At 37.1% G+C, this 25,589-nt stretch overlaps 1 protein-coding gene across 5 annotated transcripts in view; it reads right to left on the bottom strand.

Annotated features, from left to right (window-relative positions):
* PLEKHA1 (pleckstrin homology domain containing A1) overlaps window positions 1–25,589 on the bottom strand; it is a 44,329-nt gene that overhangs the window by 6,429 nt on the left and 12,311 nt on the right. For 2 of the 5 annotated variants that reach the window (XM_063132762.1, XM_063132761.1), the window contains exons 3-11: window positions 24,910–24,966; window positions 21,152–21,197; window positions 18,788–18,885; window positions 14,958–15,089; window positions 12,056–12,196; window positions 10,423–10,491; window positions 4,549–4,613; window positions 3,394–3,457; window positions 1,732–1,821 (exon numbers count right to left, since the gene is read on the bottom strand). In XM_063132762.1, coding sequence (XP_062988832.1) covers window positions 1,732–1,821; window positions 3,394–3,457; window positions 4,549–4,613; window positions 10,423–10,491; window positions 12,056–12,196; window positions 14,958–15,089; window positions 18,788–18,885; window positions 21,152–21,197; window positions 24,910–24,966 — 762 coding nt within the window. Of the gene's footprint in view, window positions 1–539; window positions 611–1,731; window positions 1,822–3,393; window positions 3,458–4,548; window positions 4,614–10,422; window positions 10,492–12,055; window positions 12,197–14,957; window positions 15,090–18,787; window positions 18,886–21,151; window positions 21,198–24,909; window positions 24,967–25,589 lie in introns of all 5 variants that reach the window. The other 3 variants (XM_063132763.1, XM_063132765.1, XM_063132764.1) reach the window with 3 other exon arrangements.

Genomic DNA, 25,589 nt, shown 5'->3' with positions numbered 1-25,589 from the left:
AGCCCCTACATCTTGACTAATGATCCCATGCATATCTATTGTAAAAGCCATGCAAATCAGTCCTGGACATTTTCTTTAATGTGCACACTTCATGTGCACACACATTTGGCTATTAGGTTCTGAGTGTCTTTTAGTTAGCTGTCTTTCAAAAATGATAAAACGGAAATAGGAACTCTCATGCAAATTAGGCCAAGTTTTGTTTCTATATATACGTGTGTGTGTGTGTGTGTGTGTCTACACATATTTACTACTGAAGCTTTTGTACTCAGGTAAAGCACACTGAAACTGTGAAGAGAGATTTCAGCACTTTGTGAATGTTTGCCAATCTTAATAATGTGTTTTATCTTATATATATATATATATATATATAGCAAACTCAATGGCCAATTGGAAGTATTTTAGAAGTTAGTAATTCCATGGTGATTATAATCAATAGAAGAAACCAAAGGATTGACCTCATCATTTTATAAAGTGTTAATAAATGTATTGGAATTTCAACCCTCTGTTAAGAAGGCATGTTTACATGAGAGCCCACATACATGCTGCATTCACCAGTTCTTGATGTATACCTCTGTATACAAGGATTCGACAGCCTTCTGGCCTGCCGCATCTGGAACACAGTGCAAAGCTAAGATTAGAGTAACCTAAACTTGAGAAGAGGAGGGGGAGAGAGGGGGAGCAAGAGGGGGAGGGAGGGAGGGGAGGGAGAGAGAGAGAGAGAGAGAGAGAGAGAGAGAGAGAAGTGCTGACAGTCACTAGCTGAGTTATCCCTCCATGAAGATTAAACACACAGAGGCACACAGAAAAATCCCTTGATAGCTTCTCTCTCACCCAGAATACATTCATTCCCAAACACAGTCTCCATAGTATGATGTCAACTTAAGGAGTCTGCTATAAAACTGGTCCTTGCACAAAAAAAGAAAAGGGAAAAAAGTGCGGTTGGAGCAACTGATACAGTCAGTGTTGTTAAGACTGTGCATTTAACAGAGAAGAATAAAAGCTAACTTCTAATATATTGAATGGGGAAAAAACTATATCTTTTAATACCTAAAAAATGGAATATTACAACACTATAAATTATAGAGTAGCTCTAAATTTGCTTTCTACTCTGTATTATCTCTGGAGATACTGACATTTGTCACTATAAAAAAGACTCAATTTGGTAATGTTAGAAATTTGATCTAAGCTGTCCACCAACAATGGAATCTAAAATTCAAATAAGTTATCAAAGCACCACACCAACACCTTCTTTAAATTAGGACTGCTATCTGCTAAGAGGATGGAATGCCATAATTTTTGTGAACCGCCCAGAGAGCTTCGGCTATTGAGCGGTATAGGAATGCAATAAATAAATAATAAATAAATAATAAAAAGTTGTATTTCAAAGGTACTTTAAATCAATTTGATGGGTATCTCAAATGCAAGATTTTGTAAACATTGTCATGTAATTTGATAATTTCACTGTAGTTCACACTAATAAAGGATTAAAATAATTTTCAAACCCTCCAGTTGCACTGTCTGAACATTAAGGCAGTGCAATGTAGACAGGCAGCACGTACTGCTAAGAATAGCCCTTAATTAGAAATGCAAGATACTAAGCAACCCGTAATACATGCAAAGATGCTACTCCAGATAGAGGAGTGAATAGAAGGGCAAATAAAGCAAAAGAGATCTAATGAACAAGATTCATTACTGTTGAAATAATGAAATTTAAGCTTCTTAAAAACATACAGAAGCTGCTGATCTTCCAGGTCCCCGCTGTGCTACTATTGCACCAGAAATTGCTTTAATCCAGCTGTGCATGTCCTCCGGACTATCTGCCTAGAAAGGGAGAAAGAATGAGAGAGAAAGACAGATATATCTATTTTAAACTGGTAAATATACAGGTAAATAACAAGTTTTCTAAAACTGGTAACATGAGAACATGTCAAGCGCCTTCTATGTTTCTCAAGTTCTATTTCACCACTTAAAGCAAAACAGTGATTTCAGCAGATGATAATTGCTATTCAGAGATAAGAGTGTTTTTAAAAAAAGAATTTTACATTCAACAAATTGGCACGCCAGTTCTGAAGTAATGTATTGACTTTTATCACAAGAAAGGTTTTTACCAGCCTCTTATTCTACATTAAAGTTATCCTCAATCCGTGCTACTGAAATTATATAGACGCTTTTAAATTTATTATCTGTACAAAAACGATGAACAAGGAAATTTTGGAACACTTATCTGAAAAACAGTAACTGGCATATGAAACGTCAGGTAATTGTATTGTGATAAATAAGAGTTGCGCTACTCATAACCATTTCACAATTCAAGTCTGCCTAGACACTGGCATAAGATCACATTTTGTGATACCGCATCACAAAATTGAATTTCCCAAAGGAGAAAGTTAGTCTGCAGAGTCCCACTGACTAGGTTTGTGCATCACAGTGGATTGTGAGTTGTGTTAGTGTCAATGTGGCTTACATGACATCTGAACCCAGTGTGGCTGATTGAACATGGGTTGTTTTTCACCAACAAACCACCCTGAGAATCCATGGGATGGAGTAGGGATGTTGAGGATAACTTGTTCTCAGGGTAGCTTGTCATGACCTCCAAACTTGCCATTATAGCTTGTGCCAAAAAAGGTTGTGCTGCTCTTTGCGACCTCACCAGTGCTGCCTCCAGACTCCCTTGCTAGTGACTGCTTCTCCATCGATGCCGAAACAGCACTTTGGAGGCACTGCCGCCTGTTCGCCACCTTTATTTGCTTTTCCGTACTTTGGGAGAACGCAAATGGGGTCTTTTTTAATTATTCTTTCTTGTTCAATAAATTTCCCCTCTATTTAAAGCCCAGCTCCTAAATTCATGCAAATATTTCTAACAGTTTTTTTTTTTTAAACACCTTAGAGGGTGGCTGAATGGGACAGAACAAATGGAGTGACTGCACCATCAGTAATTATGCACACACCCCAATAGGACCTCACATTCGTTCCATCCCATGCAGCTGCCTTCTAAGGTTTTTTTTAAATTATTATTTTAAAAAACCACCAGGGAAATTTGTGCAAATCCACTGAGGCACAGTAATCACAGGTATAGTAACTGCTCCAAAAAGGACATAGTAGGACTGCATATATCGGACAGCCGAATCTGTGCTCTTACAAAAGAATGGGAATTTTCTTATTTTTTAAAAAATGCCCCCATTTGGGCACTTCCAGGCATTGGGTTGGATCAGTTTAGGCGGCTGCAATACCTGGGGTAGAAGGATTGACCTTCCTGCTCTACGGCTGGCTTGCCTATTTGTAAATCCAGAACTTGTACTCTGTTTAAATGTAAGGTTGTATATTGCTATCATTCAAAAGGAAAAGAGTTCATGTTCTTATAGAAAAATAGTTTCTCACAAAGAGAAGAGTTACCTGTACATAAAAAGTTCGAGAAGTTGTTACAATTTCAAATAGATTGTCTCTCAACAGTATATCACTGAAAAACATACAAAAACATGTAACTATTTATGCTTTTTAAAAACCAACCTTTGATGTATGTGACACACATCTTTGCATTTTCAAGTAATCACACACATAAGTTGCTTTTGAAAACAAGTAAATTATATTGCCATATCTGTAGGAGTGTACAGGTACCATAATGAGTAATAAGATTGTGCCAAGATTCTTTCTCTACCCACCCATTTTTCTTGCCCTAGTAGTTTACAGTAATTATACCACATTCCTAAGATGCGCGGTGCAACCTTCCTCCCACACCATTTTATATAGATAAAGTATCACTGGGTTGCAAGCTTCAAGTATGAAGTCATGACTTGTCCATTCAGAGCTTAGGCCAGGCATGGACCATCAGCAGCCTCTTGGCACAACCAACTGGCTAGGAAGGATATGCGGGCAATGGCATAGCATATGACACACCAATGAAACGCCAAAATGCTGCCAGATTCTCCTGCTGCCTCCCCTCACTACACCACACCACAGGCACAAAGGTGGCCACTGTTGATCCAGAGACCCCAATTTACACTCACAAATTAAACATGACCAAAAAGGAATAAAAATATTAAGACATTCTGAAATCCTGTATCTTAAATGTCATGATGGAAGCCACCTTATGCCATCTAATTTTTCTACATGCTATAATCCCTATTTCATCATTCATATTTGTGCATAGTACACATACACAAAACCTTAATAAGAGTTTATTTAAACACCAAATGGACTTTTTCTATCTCCTTTTACAAAAGTTTATAATCACGTTAAGTGACAATTCCTTTCATAATGTCCCAATCAACTTTGACAGAACTGTTAATACATTTAATTATGTATTTTTCTATTATTACGCCTCTTTTTACTCAGAGGCCCATATTTCTGTTATATTACCATCTGAGTTTATTTCAAGATATCACCACTTTTGGTTAAATCACCCCATATTTCAAAGGGTTTAACTTCCATATCACAGGAGGGGAAAGAGTTTATTAAATCATAATTAGAGAAATTGTGTAGGCAGATTTTCTTGTTCCATCTAAAGGTGATATATTACCCTTACGGTTTTTTGAACCTTCAGTTTCTCACCTTTGTTTACATTCCTGGACCTTATGAACCTCTTTCAGTGGTATAATCCGAAGAGGCTCCTTATCCTGAAAAAATAGAGGCTTCACTAGGTTAATTTTTTTAGCAAGTAAGCAACTAGAACTTTCAGCATCCAAACGGATGTGCCCTAAGAAAGCTTTATGACCAGAAAGCCAAACAGTGAACTTATTCACAAATCGAAATAATAGAAGCAAACTGATGATGTGTAAACCCAGTCTTTCTTAGCTGAATTCATTAAGGAACATGATAATCCAGATAGTTTCATTCCATGTTGATTTCCAAGTTTCCCAGAAAGAACCCAGTCAGCTAATAAATTACAACAACAAGCAATATTAAAGAGTTCATTTCTCTCAACATTCCTTTACTGATGATGTGAGGAATAATGTACACACAGTAAACAAGGATATCCTTGTTATCTTGTGCTGTTAGAGTTCATTCAATCTATAGCCTGCTTGCCTTACATTCCCCCTTCCTCTTCAATTTGTTTATACAAAATTTAATTGAGTTTATACAAAATTTAATTGGGATTTGATTGTATTCATCAAAATTAGTGGTCAGCAACTGGTAGATCCAAGGACACATCTACCACTTGAAAGAATAATCTTGGCAATATTTGCAAAGACCAAATCCCTGCTATTTGTCTTAAAGCTACCTAGAGGTTAAAACCTGAGTAGGCCAGAATGCCTACTTTGGGGAATTTGGATGCACAAAGTAGGGGCATAGAGAAAAATGCCTACCACTCATCTCTGGTTCTCCCTACCACCATATGCTTTTTAAAAAAATTAGAATTCCAGCTGATTTTCCATCAATAGTGACAACAAGGTAAAGTAGCAGGAAGAGTCTGATTCACCATCTCCTCAATACCTAATTGTTAACCCCTGTCTTAGTCTCCCCAAAATTTCAAACTGTAAAATGGTAGAACTGTAGGAATGCACATAAAACAAGGCAGATAATTTTTAAACAACGGGTTTTAAAAAAAGTTTCAATTACATTATGTGACTCTTAAAAAAAAACCTGGCTGTAATATGTGTTATGCAAACTTATTAAACATGTACTCAAATGTCTTAAAACCAAACCCATAACCCTCTTTTTATACACTACGATGTAGTTCAGACATAACGCTAAACCAAGGTTTAGCATTACGTGTAGGAGTCTCAGGGCCCGAACACTACCTCCTTCACTGTACTTTTCCAGCACAGCTGCAAGGAGATCAGAACCTTTTGTTTCCATTTTCAATTAACCATGGTTTAGCATTATGTCCAAACACAAAACTCTGGTTAGTCTTAACTATGGCTTAGGAAAAGAAGACAGGAATATAAGCCATATTTTGAAGCTGGCTTGTTTCCCTAAACCAACCAACCAGCCTGTGCATTAAGATCAGCAAGGGAGGCCATGCTTATGATGATCCCACCGATGGGCGTGCCGTATGGTGTGGTTACGTCTTCTTAGTGGCACCACCCTAGTTATGGAATTGCGGTTGGCCCCCATGTTACTGAGTTTTAAGCAACAATTACAAACTTATTTGTTCACCCAATTGTTTGAGATTAACTCGGCTCTAGGACCCTAACTGCTTTAAGGTTGGTGTGTGCTGAGCTAGGTTCTTAGTTTACCTTTATGGTTTATGTTTTTATTTATGTATAAAAGATGTACTTTTATTATGTTATGTACTGCCCTGGGTTCACATGGAAGGAAGGGCAGTATACTATATACATTAAATAACTAAGACTATAAGACAAACAGGTTTGGATGCAAAATAAACAGTGGTTAAACATGGAACCACACATGGATCTCCTTGAAGATGCACTAGAGGAGAAAACTGGTGTTTACAAATCCAAGTTTTATTCACATAATGCTAAACCATACTTTAGTGTTACACCCAAACAAAGCCAAAGAATCATAGCCTACATTTTTATGTTGGGAACAAGGGCAACGGTGTGACTTTTAAGATAGTAAAGTATTATGACACAATATGGCATGCATTATATTTATTACTGCATAAATTAACATTTAGACCTTTGACCCAATACCATGAACTTTCCATGACTTGGAAAAACATTATTCTGCCCAGCAACTGTTCTGCCCTTGCTTCTAGAAAGTTCTGGATACATAATTTTCAAGTAAGTAACCTTACATGTAGAGTAATGTCATCTTTAAATAGCCGTCTTTAATTTCACATTTGCTTCCATAATATGCACTGCAAAAAGCATATTGCTGCATGACCAGAGACTTGCTTATGTTCCCAGATAGCAAAAAAACGTAATTTATTTTCAGCTATGTATGTTTTAATTGTTATAACTGTCAATTAATATGCACACGTGTTCTGGAAATATGTGAATTTAAAAATTAGAAAAGTGATTTAAATCAATAATGTAAAGTCAGCCCTTTTCTTCTTGGTGATTTAAATTATTTAAAATGACTCCATATAAACATCAAACCAGCAATATGAGAAAGGAGAACTGGAAAACAACACAATCCTCATTGCTCATACAAGAATTTCATACTATAATCCAAAAACTGATGTGAGATTTGTAGATAATAGGTAACAATTTGTTCAAAGTAGTATTATACATTATGTATAACTCAGGGGCTATATCAATTACAAGTTGATACTTTTTACATTTATAATCACATTGAGAACAGTGGGCAGGAATATGGCAATGCTGGCAAACAGTAATTGCTAGTATTAAAGAACAAGCCAAGTTGTATACATCCTAATGCATCATGACAAAGTTAGGTTTTTTATAACAGACAAGACAACACAGTATCATCATTGAGTAGATGCAGGTTCACATTTGACTAAAATACAGGTAGCAATGACTTTTGAGTAGGCTTTAAAGTTTAATAAGTTTCTGAAAAGCACTGAGTAAAATTTCATGAGTAGGATACTACATGTGAGTAAGTTCTAAGAAGCTTCGAAAAGTGTAAAATTAATAGTTAAAATGCTCTAACATATTCATTGTTTGCTTTAAATTTAAGCAATATGTTATATGAATTGCATATTGAAGTACTTCCTTTAATATAAGAAAAACATCTTTCAACTGCTTTTTTCATGCGCCATCATGTGGTTATTCAAAGGAAAGTAAAACGCATGTTTTCATGCAGCTATTCCTTCGAATACAGTAAATACACATTTCACACTCTCTCATGTTACAGTCCCAAACAATTTGCTCTTTGCTGTCAAATATTAATGACTTCTAGGAATGTTACAATTCAGATCAGTAACATATAAAGTAAGAGGACAACCAAGTTTTTATTTTCATTTTTATTACAATTTTTCATTCTCTTCAAGAGCATGTGATACTGTAGTTGGAAACTGATTTGAGCTATGTAAACAAAAGTTTTATTTCTCCCTTGTTCTTCTGTAATGAATGCTTCATAGTTTGTGTTTCACCTCTTAAGTATTAATAGAAGATTGTTTCCATCCTAAACCTAAAGCCATGAAGCATTCACAGTATCTTATTTTATTTGTTATCATACAACTTGAAAATCCTGAACATTTTCTTAGGCTGCAATCCTATACACGCACTCTTGAGAATAAGCTGCATTGAAATCTATGGGGCAACATTCATAGAACTGTGCTTTTAGAAAAACGAGTGGTTAATATTCTAATAATTACTATGATCTACAGTTATTCAGTAAGTAGCCTATAGATATGGAAGTGAATTCACTTCAGTATCACAGATAACCAGTGACAGAGCTTGGTGCTCTTGAGAAATTCCCTGATGTGGCAAGAGCCAATGATCTGTGAGGAAATACAGCTACTGAATTTAGCAGATAATTACACATATTGCATTATATTCAAGGGTGTCATTCAACCAGCAGAATGGAACTGCTAGTGGAATGGATTTTCTCTTCTCTCCTGCATCTCCCTCAAATCAACTCCAGGCAGTTGGGAGACCCTCTGGAGCAGATCTGGGCATGCACTGGGGGGGGGGAGGGGTTGCAGGGGAGAAGAGAATACGAGGAAGTTGCCTTGCATGAGCAGAAGACTTATTGCATGAGCAGACATCCACTAAGCACAAAGGTTGGATCAAACCCATTTGGGTTATTCAACTGAGAACTGCAACTTCAAAAGTACAGACAGACATCACTTAAGAGCGGATAATAATCCCCACCCCAGTATGTCTCTGATAGAAGCTAAGGTATCCAAAATATCACTTTAAGATGGTTATACTTGACCCCTATAGTGGATAAAAATCAATGATTTTTTAAAAATAAAAATAACAAAAATTGGATTTTATTTAAATCAGATTTTTAAAATATTGTACATACTAAGTTTTTCTTAGGGAATAACTTGGTTAAAGTTTAAAGATCTGAATATAAGCAAATTACATTGCTGTTCATTGACTAAAGGAGGTTTATCTATGTAAATGAAGGGGGCAAGGAGTGGAGAGGTTTGTGGGTACCGCTGGAGGTCCCTGTGTACTAGCACTTGCGGGTGCTGTGTTGGGAGCCCCTGCATATGGAGGCAGTCGGACTGCTGGATGATAGTGGAGTTAAAAAAGTACTAAAGGAGGATAAGGAGATTGAAGAGAAGCTAAATGAATTCTTTTCATGTGATACTTGCACTGGAGCTGATCTTTTCAAGAATGGAGTCTGAGAACTGAGGCAAATAGTGGTGACAAAAGATAAAGTTCTCAACCTTACTGACAAACTGAAAGTGAATAAATCACCGGGCCCAGATGGTATCATCCCAGAGTTCTTAAAGAACTTGGGGTTGTAGTGGACAACTCAATGAAAATGTTGACCCAGTGTGCGGCTTCTGTGAAAAAGGCAAAATCCATGTTAGACATAATTAGGAAAGGAATCAAAAATAAAACTGCCACGATCATACTGTCCTTATAAAAATCTATGGTGCAACCACACCTAGAAAAATTATATTGTAGAACTGGAAAGAGTGCAGAAAAGGGCAACTAAAATAATCAAGGGACTGGAGTAGCTCTCTTATGAGGAAAAGTTACATCTGGAACTATTTAACTTAGAGAAAAGGTGAGCAAGCAGAGACATGATACAGGTGTACAAAATTATGCATGGTGTGGAAAAAGTGAATAAGGACACATTTCTCTCTCATATAAACTGGACTCATCTTATGAAGATAAATTGGTGGGAGATTCAGGAAAGATAAAAGGTACTTCTTCACACAGCACATAGACAAACTATAGAATTCACTACCACAAGATGTAATGACAACCACAAATTTGGATGGCTTTAAAAGGGGATTGGACAAATTCATGGAGAATGAGGTTATCAATGGCTACTACTCCTGATAGCTCTATGCTACCTCCAGTATCAGAGGCAGTATACCTACATACACCAGTTGCTGTGGAACATGGGCAACTGGGTGTTGTTGCATTCATGTCCTTCTTGTAGGTTTCCCATGGGCATCTATCAAGCCACTGTGTGAACAGAATGCTGAATCCAGCATGGCATTTCTTGTGTTCTTAACAGGATTGTCTCTTAATCAAGACCTTCATTCTTAATTTCACATGGAGCAATTGTGTAGAGCGACAAGAGAAAATAAGTTATAAGTGACTAGGGGAAATTCAGAGCAACGGGGGTGTGGGTGGGTGTGGATAGTGATAAGTGTGGGAAAGGGACATCCCAAGTACTAATTTCATATTGAAATAGTAACTAGTATCATTATAGTGGAATCCAACCATTGCCCTGTGTATTATCAATTATAGATTCTATCAATTTAGCAAAAAAACCAAGAGTAGTTATGCTCTAAATCACATGACTAAGAGTTTGAGTTTTCCCATCAACAAATTGAAGCAAAACAGTTATGCATTAACATGTTATGGCAAAGCCTTTGTTCAAGAGCTTAATTTAAAGTAAAACAGACAATTGGATACCTACCAGTTCAGATTTAAAATAGCCTATCGTGTTTTCATCCAACTGAAAGTATCTTCTTTTCCAATTCTTCATCTATGTAAAGCAAAGAAAAAGTTAACGTAACGTAACCCCAATATATCTCTATCATATTCTAGTTTATCTTGGGGTTCTTAGGGTATATCTAAGAGACTGAGGGAGATTTTGGGGAGGGGGGAGGGTAGCATGGCTATCTACAATAACAAGTGGTATTCATTAGCTGAGAATGGTTCTGAATGTTGGGGTGGGAGAGACTGGTGTACAGAACTTGGCAACTAAAAAGATTGGAAGTCAGTCTTATATCCAGGTGTGGCTGGATGTGTTTTCCATTCTCCCTTTTCCTAAAAGAGGTAGTTACAAATATTTAGCTGTTGTATCAATGTCAACATTTTTTTTTAAAAAAAAAACAGAGCTGAAAGATTACCAACATCCTTCAGGTTGGGAAAGGACCCAATTTCCTGCCCCTGGTCTCTCCAAGCTGCTTGAAGAGTAAAGCTACAACTGCTTTTCTCCTCCAGCTGATGCTATTCCAAGCACCCCATTTACCAATAGGGCAATAGCAAATAATAGTCAAATTCAAGACCAGTTCAAACTATACTGTCGCTAAGTTGGGGCAACTTGACACTGTTTCCATACTATTGTTCAATCTCATATACACAGGTTCATAATGCACACTGCTGCTCAATACTTCATTTGCCTTTATGTTTCTGCAAGCCACTGATGGTGAGTGATGTCCACATGGTGAGACTGATACGTACTAAAAGCTTAACATATAGAGGCATTTTGAGGCAAATGAAGCCTAGCTTTATTCAATAATTAGTAACTGAAACATCTCTACCTGATAAAATTGAGATTTATAAACAAAAGCCTGCCCTTAACTGAGCATAAACAACAATTCAGACTAGGTTAAAGTTGGGCGGGGGAGCGTTTCCAAAACAATTTTTTTCCAGTGCATTATTTTTCCAGAGAAAATGTTCCATTTTCAGAAGTTTAGTAGTAATGGATACCACCTGCAAATACAATACTAGGCAAGCTAGGCATTTTCAAAGTTGTAGATAAATGGGTGTAACCACATTATGCAGTGTTCTTTGGGTTTCTAACACTTATTAGTGTCAACAGATTATCCTTTAGCACTGTTTACTAAATACAAGTAAAATAAACATGCTAAATTAGATCACTCTCTACAACTCCCATCAGCCCTCACCACTGGTATGCTTGCTAGGGCTGATGGGAGTTGTTGACCAAAACATCTGGAGGGCCACAAATTATCAACCACTGCTCTAGGGCATCGGAAAAAATTCCAATAAAAGCTGAAAATTTTCAGATGCAAATCACCTTATGTAAATTAGAAAAATTTCAATTCAATTTTTTTCTGGAAAACCCGTATGATTAAATAAGGTAACTCTATGTAACTTTAAGAACATTTACCAAGAGACATGTAACTGAGATACTCACAAATGTCAAGCTCTGAAAATTGCCAAACAGCCTTGTGCTTCCCTTCTACGCCCAACATTCTTTCTTTACTTTCCACAAGCATTTTTTAACAAAAACTATTCTGCCTGGCAAAAAGTTCTTGCTGCAACACAATTATTAACCTCAGAAATGCATCCCAGTTGCTTACCACTGCTCCTTGTTTAACGCAGTAGCCAGCTTTGATCACAGCATTATCTGGGGGATGTTTAGCAGAAAAGTAAGGAAGGTGGCTTTGGGACCGTTTCAAGTAGTTTTTATCACCGTCACTACATTCGTTTATCTCTTCTTTCTAGAAAAAAGTAAACAAGATGAGTCAAAGGCTAAGTCTAGAGTTCCTTATTAATTAGTAAATTAAGAAAAAACTACTTTTTCATAACATCATTCCAGATCAGAATACAATTTGCAGCTTGGGGCACTGCTTAAAACAGAATCTGGAAATAGGTTCCACAAAAGCAACCTTGAACTATTTACAACTAGCTGCAAAAATTGAGGTCCAAATATGGTATTTTTTTGAAAGCCAGAATTACATTTTGTTACTAATTGAGTTCAAAGCTGAAGTATTTCATATTCCTAAGAGCCAGTATCAAAGTTTTAAGAGCCCAGAAAAACAAGCTGGTAAGATTTTTTTACCTCTACTTACCACACAGTTACAAGCAAGGTAGGAACTTTGTATCTGTGTTCCCCAGATTCTATAATGAAGCAGCTCATGTGCAAACCCAGGCCTATACTACGTAAGTTTCATATTAACTAGGTTGTGGGAGCGAAAATTCTGATTTAATTAGCTTCCTCCTTTCGTTGGAGGCAACATAATATAAAACTTAAGCAGAAGTTGATAAGTATATGAACACTAAAGTGTTTTACTTAGAACTGCTTCTCATGATTTTTCTCCCAATACCAGTATTAATAGGTAACATGACTAGAAGCAACTGATTACCAGGTTTGCACGGCTGTTACTGTTTATCACTACTGAGACCAAATTTCTTCCAAATCCACCAACCGCAAAACTAACAACTCTGCCTTGGAACTAAATAGCCAACAATTGCAAAATTAGCCATTTGTTCTACAGTATGTTTACACACACACACACACACACACACACACACACACACACCTATGTTTGATCAGACTACCCATGGGTGGAATTTTATCCATTTCCACAAATACCCCCCACCCCTGTGCCTCCCTGAAATGCTGCTCAATGTAAGATATCTGTGGGGGAACTGGAGAACATTACCTTTCCCTTTCCACCTTCAGGAGCCTCTGGTGGATCTTGGTCCCTTCTTGTGAACGGAAGGGCAAATCTGAACTTAACACACACACACACCCTCTGCTCTCTCTCTCTTATGAAAATGTGTTTTGGAAATTATTTTAAGCAATAAAATGCAACAATTCAGTCAGTCCATTTATTGTGTTACAAGCAGTTAGCCATTATACACAAGTTACAAAAGAGAACAGTTTACAATAAAAATAACTGACCATCATAAAAGGGGTCACTACCCAAACCCTTCATTGACTTAGCTAAAAATTTTGACACTCTAAAAGAAACATTTTTTTTTGCATCTGATAATGACAAACTTTAGCATGTGATGAGGAGCCCTTCAGCGATTTCAGCAAAGGAGAAATGTATATATTTCTAAGATCATTATACATAGGACATTCAAGCAAAACATGAATTAAGTCTTCAATAGAGACTGCGTTACATCCACATACTCTACCTTTAATTGGTAATCTCTTATATCGTCCTAGCTGAACTGCTAAAGGGAGAACATTTAGTCTTGCCTGTGTAAAGATTATCCTCAATTTAATGTTGGGTAGATCCACCAGATAACTTGGTAGAGATAAATAAAATGGCGTGAAAGAATTATAGAAAGGGTTAGTTTTACAGGACTTAAGCTCTTCTGAGACTGCATCTCTATATGCTTTAATCTTTGCAATAGCAGGGTTTTAGCTTTATCATGGCCCTGGGATAAGAGAAAGGGTACTGAAAATCTCAGATTCATTACAACCCCTTGCATTCTATGCATCCATGAGTCTGAGCCCTCCTCAGCCAATGTCATCAGAAGAATCTCTGACAATTGTTGGAAGATGGATTTTAACCAAAAGTGCAGGGCTAATCTAAGAGCTTCCGCTCTAATTGGCATAACTCCTGCTTCTGCACGCAGGAGTGCCAACTTTGTAGAGCTGGGCGCTGCCAAGAGTCTGCGCAAAAAATTGTTTTGCGCTTTTTCAAGTTGATCTAAATTTGTAAGCGCCCACAAGGGGGCTCCATATAATAACATGGGCAAAACCCTAAGCTTATAAAGTTCCATCGTGGGCTGAATCAAATTTCCCCCTTTTGTCCGGTAAAATCTTATAAGCCCGTTCAAAGTTCTTTCCACAAGCAATGTACTTGCTTGAACCTGAAAGGACCAGTTGCTCGTCCAATGAAACACCACACCAAGATATTTATAAGAGGAGACTTGCTCTAGTTTGTTCCCATCAAGTTGCCAATTGCAGATTTTTTTGGATTTATCAAATGTCATAGTTTTTGCCTTTTCGTAATTAATGGAGAGAAGTTCGTTCTTGCAATAATTACTAAATTGATTCAGCAATCTGCGAAGGCCAATTTGGGTATAGGAAATCAACACAGCTTCATCTGCGTATAGAAGGATAGAAAACTTCTGACTACTGATTTTAACTGGGAAATATTGATCGCCTCTTAAAACAATTCAAAAAGATATGGTGATAGCAAGTTAAACAGTTCTAGATAATGTAGAGATATAAAGCTGATAAATTTTAAGTTATGCATCCCTATTTATAGTACTACATGCACTCTAATGCCTACATGGAACTACTGCACGTAAAGTCTAGCCTTCTTATACAAATAGCAGGAGCAAGTTCAGGTATCCCCAAAAATGCACACATACATCTGTTTAGTTTATTACAATAAAAGTGGCAAGTTTTGTGGGCACTTGACTTCCCCTACTTCAAGAAATCACTCAGCTAGAAGCACAACATGCGGATAACCCAGTACGTTTGATAATTAGGAAAGAGAAAAGCTGAAGTATTACCTGAGTAGGGGTAATTATGGGAACACCACCAACAATCTCTGTTCTGTAAGACATTTGCTTCTTTAAACCCAGATTTTCAGTGTGACATGCTCGATTATCAGTGTGAGACAGTGGATCTGCTTGCTTTGGTACCTGAAGAAATGTACATTATAAATTGATTGTATAATGCCTTTGTAAACACAGGAGCAAACAAAGCCAATCTGAAGCAGGTAAATACTTGTAGAAATTATATGGATTGAATTACATGGATAGAAAATGGATTCAATTATATGGATTGAATTCTCCTATTCAGAGACTCCCAAAAGAGATCAGACAAAAACACTTTATATATCTACTGGGATGAAGGAAACAGATTGATAACCTGGTGTTCCATTAGCTGTTGTACTTCAAATTCCCCCTGGGACATTCCAGAGAGCATTGCACAGTACTGGGAACCCCTGCAGCCACTGGATCACCTCTACCTATACGTTTGACAAAAAACATTTTTAACAGACTAGTGAGGCAAGACCTTCTTTCACAAACGCCATATTCCTTTTCTTTCAAGTCTTTCTAATATCTTTAACAATTCCAGCCTAATCGTTTTCAACAATTTGAAAGTGATATAAGTTAAGTGAATATACCTGCAATTTCCTACACCCCCTTTGGGATTCAGGTTGCATTAGCTACCTCTCTGTCCTGTACATAAACTATGTACTTTAGCTAAACCAGCAGTTTCCAATATGCTGCCAGGCTCAGGCACCCACCAAACCATTTTTCCTCTATGTAAGAGAATGGAGCAATTCCTCAATTCACTTACATAAGCCCCCTGTCAAATAATAGTCCACCCCACCTCACCAAGAACCCTGTGGGCAACAAAAATCCTTGATGGAGGGGGTTAGACTTCCCCTGATCCCTCTGGCTGATTTTCAGCAGGTGAGCTCTTCATTACGCAAATAAATTAATGGAGAAATTGCTCCATTCAGTTGCATGGGGAGAGAGAAATAGAAGCCAGAGAGAGAGGGAAAGCCAGAGAGACAGAATGAAAAAAGAAGAAAGAGGAAAGGAAGTGAGGGAGAGGAGCCAGTAAGAGATGGGGGGAAACCAGAAAGAGAGAACAGTCAGACAGACAGAAGGAGGGAAGGAAAAAGAAAGATGAGCCGGAGAGAAAGATGAGCCAGAGTGGGACAGAGAGAGAGAAAGAAAAAGAGCCAGAGGGAGAAAGAGAGAGTGAAGAGCCAGAGACTGGCTTTGGATGACACAATAACCAACGGTGGGTTAAATAGTCAACAACTGGTTATTGCATCATCTGTCGGGACTTTTTCACACCACAGCTGGTTATTCAGCCAAAATAACCAGTGCAAATAACCAATACTGCGCAGAGTTGACTATTTCAGCAACCATTGGTAATTGTGTCATGTGCCGGGCACTGTTGATTATTTTGTGGCACACAGTTGGTTATTTTCGGTAACTACAGAGTTGCCTGGCAAGAGCAACCAAAGCAGTGGCTGCAGGTCTGGTCCAGCCAGCAGAACTCGCAATGATTGATGGTATACCAGTGGGAGGACTGATGGGGGGAGGAGGGCTGGGTCTGTATCAATCAAATACACCATTGACTAATAGTTAACTCGACGCTGGCCTTGATCCACACCACAAACGAACACAGATAAGGCACTCCTAACATGTTTGTGATTGCTGTAGGGAGGGGCAGTCAATCTGTCGTGGTACCAGGGTACTTTTACAATGTGCCCATGGGCCCAAAATGCAGGAGACGTTGAGCTAAATGTTTTAGTAATTTCCCAAATGAGACTTTTTAAAGAACTCAGTTGCGTATCATCCAACCCTGTATAACTGTTAGGTTTTAATCTGCCAATTATTTATAAAAAATCATACTTTTTATCAGTATGGAAGGGTTTTTTCAAAAGAACTAGAAAAAGAATAGTTGTGCAGTAGCAAATTTTTTTCATCATCTACAGAAGCCAATACTGACGCAAATAATTCATTCACTTTCTCTACAAGCGTTATTTATGAAGCATCTAGTACTCTTTTCCTTGCCTGCCTTTGATGCTAATTTGACATTTGTGTCATTCAAAGTTTCCACTGGCCCTCTGGCAGATTTCCTGCTTCTCATCTACTTAAGGAGAGCATCACTTACAACGCCTCACAGTTCTTGCTAGGCTTATTGTAGCTTTATATTTGATTTGTGTCTACTTTCATAATTTTTAAATGTCACTCTCTAGATTTTTATAGCCCCCTGGATTCATTAAATACGATGACACCTCTTCAGACTAGGGTGTTTTTATATATAGCTGCAAAGTTTCCTGAAGGAACCTGACTCTCCCAACCATATTTTAGTATTTTTAAAAAAGCTGATGTTCTTATTTTAAAGAACTTCAAATAATATTTTACAAATTTGAATTACAACTTTAATATCATTCTGTGCTCACTTTAATAGTTTCTACTTCTTTTTAAAAACCTGTTAATATCTTACAGTATAGCTGTGGTTTAAGTGTGAGGTGCATTAGGGAAGTACAATGTTATGAAGAAGAATTCAAATTATTTAGAGGCTAGAAAAGCAGTAAGTATACTCTCCTTAGCTGAGCCTTCCACTTTCAAAACCACTTACTTGAAACTGCATGACAAACCTAAAATTATCTAGTATCATGTTGCAGAGGTTATGTATGGGTGTTGTGCCATGTGGTATCAAGATGCTTTTAAGTGAAATAGAAGATTATATTAGTAAAAGCGATGCTTCGTTCTTTGTACAAAGGATAATGTTAAGCAAGTTACTAATGAGCAACCAAAGTAAAATTGTTAATCATTAGTATTTAAGTAAAGTGTTCAGCAACTTTCTAGAGTTATCTGGATATTTTTCAACTTCCAAAAAAAGCAACTTTCTAACAATTAAGAATCAATATATGACCATTCTCTCCCCATCAAAAAACCCCTCAATATTTAAAATAATATAGCATGTCTATAATTATTCTCTATGGCTCCGTTCAGACAACACGCTAAACCATGCTGCTTAACCACAAAATGGTTAACGGAATGCATTAACCATTTTGTGGTTAAGCAGCATGGTTTAGCATGTTGTCTAAACGGGACCTATATATGTATGCTTGGCTGTGACTACATGAAAGCAAGGTCCTATTAAAACTGTTTCCAATCGACTGATGAAATTAGAACAATTTTCTAGAGTGTCTGACCAAAGCTGGTCAAGCATGATTTGCTTAGCAGAGTTCACATACTGGTTTGCTTTGCCATGATCAAACAGCAAACTCTGGAACATGAGGTGGGGCTCTCATGTTCCAGTAAGCAGGGGTTTTCATTCATAAGAAGTGGATTTGTGAAAACGTACAATCAGTCATCACATAAAAGCTGAACTGATTTTAAGTGGTGAGTGATAAAAGAAGAGGCCTTAATATATATATATATATATATATATATATATATATCACCTCCTTACCATACACACACACACACGGAATACAAAAAGTGATTTGTTATATTTCTCCTAACAAAAGTCTATGATCGGATTCAGACGGGAAACCACGGCTCATGATGTGTTATTTAATCCACCATGAGCCACGGCATCAACTGGCATCAGATTGAATATGCAACCTCCACTGATTGTAATGTTGTGCAAATCCAGCAAGTGTTGGTTATGCCAGAGTTAAATAACCGTTTTTCGCCAGGTTCACATGACATGACAGCCCCCAAGCAGTGGTTGCATAGGCAAAAGGGTGACCACATATGCCACGGCCTCCCCATAGGTTGAATAACCTATGGTGGGCTGCCATCCCATGTAACAGCCGCTAAGTGAAATTACTCTAGCATCCAAAAGACTTACTTACTGTGATTTTGGTAGCTTTGTTCAGGACATTTACCCATTCAACTAAGTCTTGCTGATCATTGGCTTGTAGAAAATATTTCCTCATCCCTGCATTCATGACTATTAGAAACAACAGAGAAGGAATGTGCAGCATTAAGTGAAAAAACGGTTAAATCCTTTGTCTAAGCATTGTAACAAAAAGCAAAGACGGGGGGGGGGGGCAAGGATACCACAATTCAATATTATTTATCTCAAAGCTTGCAAATCCATTTTCAGTGCTTTACTAGCATACATACATCCTAAATAACGCTTCTTTTATACATCTAATACTTGTATACATTACCAAACTCCCTTGTGAAAACCTTTTTTTTAAAAAAAAAAAGATAGTGACAATTTTGTCAACTTTCTTAGCAAGCACTAGTTTGGGAACACTGGAAGAAGTTTATCTTTTTATATAGATTTTAACTATTTATAAAATTCATAACACCCAACACTACAGTAGCTGCTTCAAACCTAAAATTAGTGTTTGAATGCTGTTGAGGACAATGAGAAAGCCACTATGATTTTTCAAGTGTAAAAATGTGTATAACAGTCTGAGATGAACAGAATCCATATGAATGATTTCAAGCAATGTTAGTAAAGCTGGTTTCTTTTGCGTTACATACAGATTCACTTAGCCTGCACAAAATGTTTTTAAATCCTATGTAAGTAATGCAATACAGGGAAAGTATTAGAACTCAAATAATCTATTCACAAAGGTTTTTATAAACATATATTTCTCACTTTTCTAAGTTAGAAATATCTTCCTATAGGATGGCTTCAGACTTTGCCAGTCACCACTGAGAACCTCAGCAGGCCACCTCTATACATGGCTTTATATGCAGTGCCACAAAGACGCAACTGGACAATTTCACAAATTAATGCTGTTGCAACAGTGGACCATAGAATCTGATTGTTATGAAGAAATCCCATTTTTAAAAATGAAATTTGAACAAATACCTGTATATCCAACAGTGACAAGATATAATGCTTTGTATGAAACCATCTATAGATATTTACTACATATGTTTGCTTCATGAACTCTTGCATAGCTACTACAAACCTGTTTTCTCAATGAATGAAAAAGTAGAGCTTGAGGATATGTTCAGAAAAACTCTCAACTACTACTGTGTAATAAAAGTATTTAAAAGATGACTGCTAGGTTTTCAAGGTATTACGTACTCTGATAACTGCTAAAAAGATTCCATCAATACTAATTTCTAAAATCATCATGCTTTCATATAATATTAAAAGAAATGTTCTGGACCCTGGCATTTAGTACATATTTTTTAATATTCCAGGTATATGACAGGCCCAGTACATTCACTGGATCCTTTTTATTATGTCTATGTACATATTACACCATCCATGGCTAGCAGTGGCTTAATGTTGGTGTTTAAAGTGCAGAAGAATCCAGCAATATTTCCATGTACTAACATGGTCTAATGTTTTCTTAGAACAATTTGGCATACATTTTAATACACAATTACAACACTTCTGCAAATCACAGTAAGCCAGAATTTCTAAAGAAATTCTGGTGCATGCTGCCAGATTTCTCCCACTGCAAATTGTGGACCTTCCATCTGTGTTTTATTTATTCTGAGATGTGAACTGGGAACTCTGGCTTGTCTCTCTCCAAGCAAGCCACAATCATAAAGCCAAGAACAAAACATAGCTTTTGTCTCTGGGTTGTTTCGGGAGAAACAAGCCAGAGTTCCAGGTTCACACACGTCATGATAAACAAAGCATGGATGGAAGGTCCATGGGTTGTTTAGCCATTCCCACATGCTGGAGCCAAACAGGAGCAATTACGTAGTATGTACCATTCACAATATGCCATTCAGAATACACTTTAGAGTTCTGGCTTATTGTGACATGCAAGCACGGCCAATGGCTGGTGTGTATTAAAAATGTTTGCTGACTTTTTCTTTGCTTCATATGATGGTCTGTAACATGAAAGAAGAGCTGTGCTTTTTCCCCAAAGATTCAAATGTCTGTTAACTCTTACTGAAAGTCAAGAAATGTTTTGCAATTTAAGAGTTAATTTATAGCTAGTTATAAATTAAAATACAGAAAGGTTTTCATTAACTCAATCTGAAATATCCCATTGGTAGCTTGCTATTTGTAGCTACATGATCAGCAGTGTTGCTATTTTAAATACTGCCAATACTTCATCTATAAAAGGAGTTAATTTCCCCCTTCTTTATCTTAGGAAGGAAACATGGAATATAAATAAACTTGTATTCTAAATAGATACTTCCGTTTGTGTCTTATAAGGGAAAAGCAAAACACATCCTGTTTCAGTTTTTTAACGTAATATGGTAACCATGCAGTCTACTAAACTTACCAAAACAGAATTCTGCCTTTGGCCTTAGCTTAGTTGCATCACTAACCTAAGAAAAATAACAAAATTTGCATTATAGATCTCATAAATTTCATAAGCTTTGGATATGGAATTGCACAAAATAAAATCCCTTTCAGTATTACATTGATCTGCATAAACTAACTATAAACATAGTCCCAGTACATCCATCCATGTGAACAGCAGTGAGCTGTTGTTAGGAGAGCAAAATTGCAGCATCAATTTATATGCTCCTCAGCAACTTGGCACCCAAGTATCCAATTTGCCGGAAAAGGTAATCTAAGCAGAGATCCTGCTATACAGGACAAATTAGGTTGCAAGAGCACTCTAAGTCCCCTGCAGAAAAGCTTCTATTAACATGGACAAGGCTGTGATCACTACCTGCTCTCCAGGTAGCATGGTACCTCCAGAGGTCATAAACACTTTACCTGTTTCCATATGCCTAATGTAATCAAGCCACACCATATCCCTATTCAGAGCCCTGAGAACCTATAATTAAATACAATAAAACTGACTAACTTACTATTCTTTTTAAATCAAAACATAATTTTCTAGATAAACTCCCTGAATACCTTGCAAGGGTACCCAGACTAAACTCACTTAATGTTACCCACACTTGACTCTTGTAAATTTCAGTTAGTATGCTAACTTGGAGAAATCTCTACCCGACTGACATCAGCCTGTCCTCTGGCAGCACAGATCCAGGGTGATATTGGGAAGCAGAGTCCCTTACCACACCTTTGAGCTAAATTTCCCCAATCATCTGTGTACCAGACAGGCTTATTCCCTGAAAACAAGATGTAACGTTCTGATGCATGTTGCAATATATATCCTGAACAAGTATTGTAACAGAGCTGCAGAGGACTAGAGATGTAACATTTCCAGGGAGAAACATAGTAAGTGGATAAGAATTGAAATATCTCTACTACGTACTATTAAACCTAAGAACTTACTTTATTGGTCTAATTGACACAAAATGCAGAAGTATGATTTAGCATTATGTACAGGAGTTTCTGCAAGTCCAAGCAAAACCTGAGGCTTGAGCACTCTTCCCTCCACTGTCGATGATTCAATCTCATTTTCCTCAATTCCCGGCCTGTCGTTATGTACAAATATAAACCATGGTTCAAAAATAAACTCTAGTCAATTGGTAAACAGGCCAACTTCAAACTATGGGTTTTGAATCTAGTTTGTTTAACAAAGTAGACTTTATTTTAAGCCCTGTAACAAGCCAGGAATTGGGGAAAGCAAAATTGAATTATGGTCCGTTCCTCATCCTGGCCTCCCTTGCTCAGGCACCTGGAGCTTTTTGCACCTAATGCTAAATCATGTTTTAGAGTTACATGCAAACTGGCTCACTACTTTAAGAACATAAAACAGATTATGTATACCTTGGCACATACATTTTACTATGTGGTATATTTATTCAATTGAGAAGAATTAAAATAATTACTAATGTACTCAATGATATGGAGCTGCAAGCCCAGGATTATCTAAATATTTTAGCCTTATCTAGTTGGGGCAATTTGAATGAAATAATGAAGAAGTAGAAAATAGAAGCCATCAGCATTGCAGTATGCAAAGGGAAAGTTTTATTACTTAACTGTTAAACGTATGCCTAAATTTTCATGGAGAAACAGTGATTTGTTGTTTTTCTAAATGCTCAGAAAGGACTATAATAATTACAGTCACCATAATTTTGTATATTTGATTAACATCAGAGAGATTAATGTTATTTCATTATCATAAACAACGAATGTCATAGTAATTGTAAATAAACCCTTATTTTTTAATATCCCATTCCATTTCAGTTAGTCCACTATCCAATGCTGCACTACCGTTAACGTCAATGACGTTGCCCCAGCATAAACTATCTCTAGTGCAGCACCAATATTGGTTGCAGAGATGATGTGTTCCCTGGAAAACTCTGTGCGCCAACAAGCATTACTGCCATTGTGCAATAGTTTACATTAGCTCAGTGTCATTCACAATAGTGGTAGTCCAAGGTTGGATACTACCCAATATATCATTCAAAATAATGGGATATGCTTATTTCAGAATCTGAATGTCTCAAAGAGCTAGTTTCTGGTTCTGAACTCTCGCTAACTTCCAACAATGTATCGTTTGCACAAACTGAAATGCTTTTCCAACTCTTTCACATATTAGTTTGTTCCTTGATTGTGTAAATTTCCAAACATTCATCAGTTCCATTGACACCAAAGGTAGAGAAATTCAAGACAAATGAGAAGTAAGAGGAGTTAGAGGTCATGTTAAATGAGTTACGGGAGCAATGTGCTTAGCGTTTATGCACCAAATATCTCAAGATACCAGATGTTTTACAACATGTGGAAGCGATTTCCCCAATATCCAGTTCTGAGAGTGTTTCTTTTTTTAGTAATGCAAAGCAACACAGCAAAAATTCAACCGCTGAATGTTGGATCCAAGATTTACAGTACTGTGAATTAGCTTTGTAACAATTTTATTTATATTCTATTTTCTTAATAGAAAAGTGTCTTCAAAGAAAATTATACATAACTTTGACTATGTAACAATACTCCACACACAATTAAATTAATGCTTTCTACGTACTTTGTATGTTTTTTCCTATCATACTAATTCCACTCAACCTCACAAGGGAATTTAGATTTTTTTTGTTATCTAAAGTCTTTTCTTTCAAAGAAGCAGAGTATAGCTGTATTCAAACATAATACATTAACATTATTGGGCATGTGCACTCCTTTGTCTTCTGGTATGGCCAGAAGGAGACCAGAAACATTTGCTTTGTTTTCAACTAAGTGTGGTTATCCAATCCAATCCTGGTTTCATCAGACAGGGTATGCATGGGTTTCACACACCTGTACTTCCCTTTGTGCAAGCAGGGTAGCATGCCAGGAAGTAAACCATATGAACCAGTAATGGTTTCCAAATAAGGCAGGATATGAGCCATGGTTTAAAATTAATTTTCAAATACTGGCTTGCTTGGAAGCCCTTAACCATTGTTTTACAATTATTTATTTAATAAATTTATTTATTAAATTTATATACCACCCCATAGCCAAAGCTCTCTGGGCGGTTTAAAAAATGATTTAACACGAAGCTATGATTAACTAGTGCTTTCTGGCTTGTTTGTTCACTTACTCACACAAAGGAATGAGCAATTCTGTAGCAAAGACCTCCATGCTGATGCATGAAGCTTGTGCATATCATCTGACCACAGCCACTGAGGCAGTTCACATGATCGAAAGGCCCACCATGATTTATTTAAGCCACAATGAGCTGCAGCATGTGAGAGTTTGTTTGTGCAGCCATTATGACTATTCAACACCCAGCTGCAGCTTGTTGTGTCATACAAACCCAGGCAGTGGGCACTGTGTGAGGGTTAAACAACCCTTGCGTAACCAACAGCAGACCATGGGTTATGTGAAGGTTGTTTATACTTCAAAGAACCCCTGCCATCTGGGTTTGCATCACACAACAAGTTTGAATATGCAAACCCCACCAAGCACACACCACTAGCTAAATGAGATAAACTACAGTTAAAAACAACTGCAGTTCCTTTGCAGCTTTACAAACTCTCTCAACCTCATCTTAAAAAGCAATTTCTACAAAGAAACATTCCTTCAAGTAGAGTGTTAAGACATCACACCATATTTACAAGCTTTGATGACAAATTACTCAAAACACAATTGCTGTCAAAATGTCATTAATGTGGAAATGCACTGTTCTGAGGAATATTCACATACCTTTGAAATGTAGGTAAGTTTAATGGATCCAACCGGTGGAGATCCAGAGGGAAGATTCTGCAATCAAGAACAAAGCATTGCAGTGTAACATGAACGCTATCAATTAAGATAATACATGTACATTGATGGTGCTATATAAATAAATAATAATAATAATAAATATATCCCCTTCAAATTTTCAATCCAAATACTTCAAAAGTACAATTCATGAAAATATATAATATTGCTCTAACATGCTAGAATATTCCAAAGAATATGTTTTGGACTTGGTGGTCAAAAGGACCACCACTGAAATGACCTGTTGCTGAGTCCAGTTATCAAATCTACCACTAATCCCACCATTTGTTTGTCTCTTGAATGTCAACTGGAGTCTGGATGGCACTCTTGGGAGCACATTCAGCCAAAGAGACCCAATTTGCTGACCTTCAACATACAATCAGTTAATTGTCTTGCACCCTGATACTCAATTTTATTTCAATCACTTATTTCAGTAGAACATATTTTCAAATGAATGTGTCTAGGACAACAGCCTAAGAGAGCCTTACCAAACATCATGCTTTCCAGATGTGTTGAACTAGATGCCCATGCTGGCTGGGATGATGGGGGTTATTGTCCAATACGTATGGGCAGCACCAAGTTGGGGAAGGCTGGCCTAAGGTATCAAACTTTCAAATGATAAT

This window comes from Elgaria multicarinata, chromosome 8 (genome assembly GCF_023053635.1).
Source record: "Elgaria multicarinata webbii isolate HBS135686 ecotype San Diego chromosome 8, rElgMul1.1.pri, whole genome shotgun sequence".
Classification (NCBI taxonomy): domain Eukaryota; kingdom Metazoa; phylum Chordata; class Lepidosauria; order Squamata; family Anguidae; genus Elgaria; species Elgaria multicarinata.
This window is presented reverse-complemented; position numbering and strand designations above follow the sequence as displayed.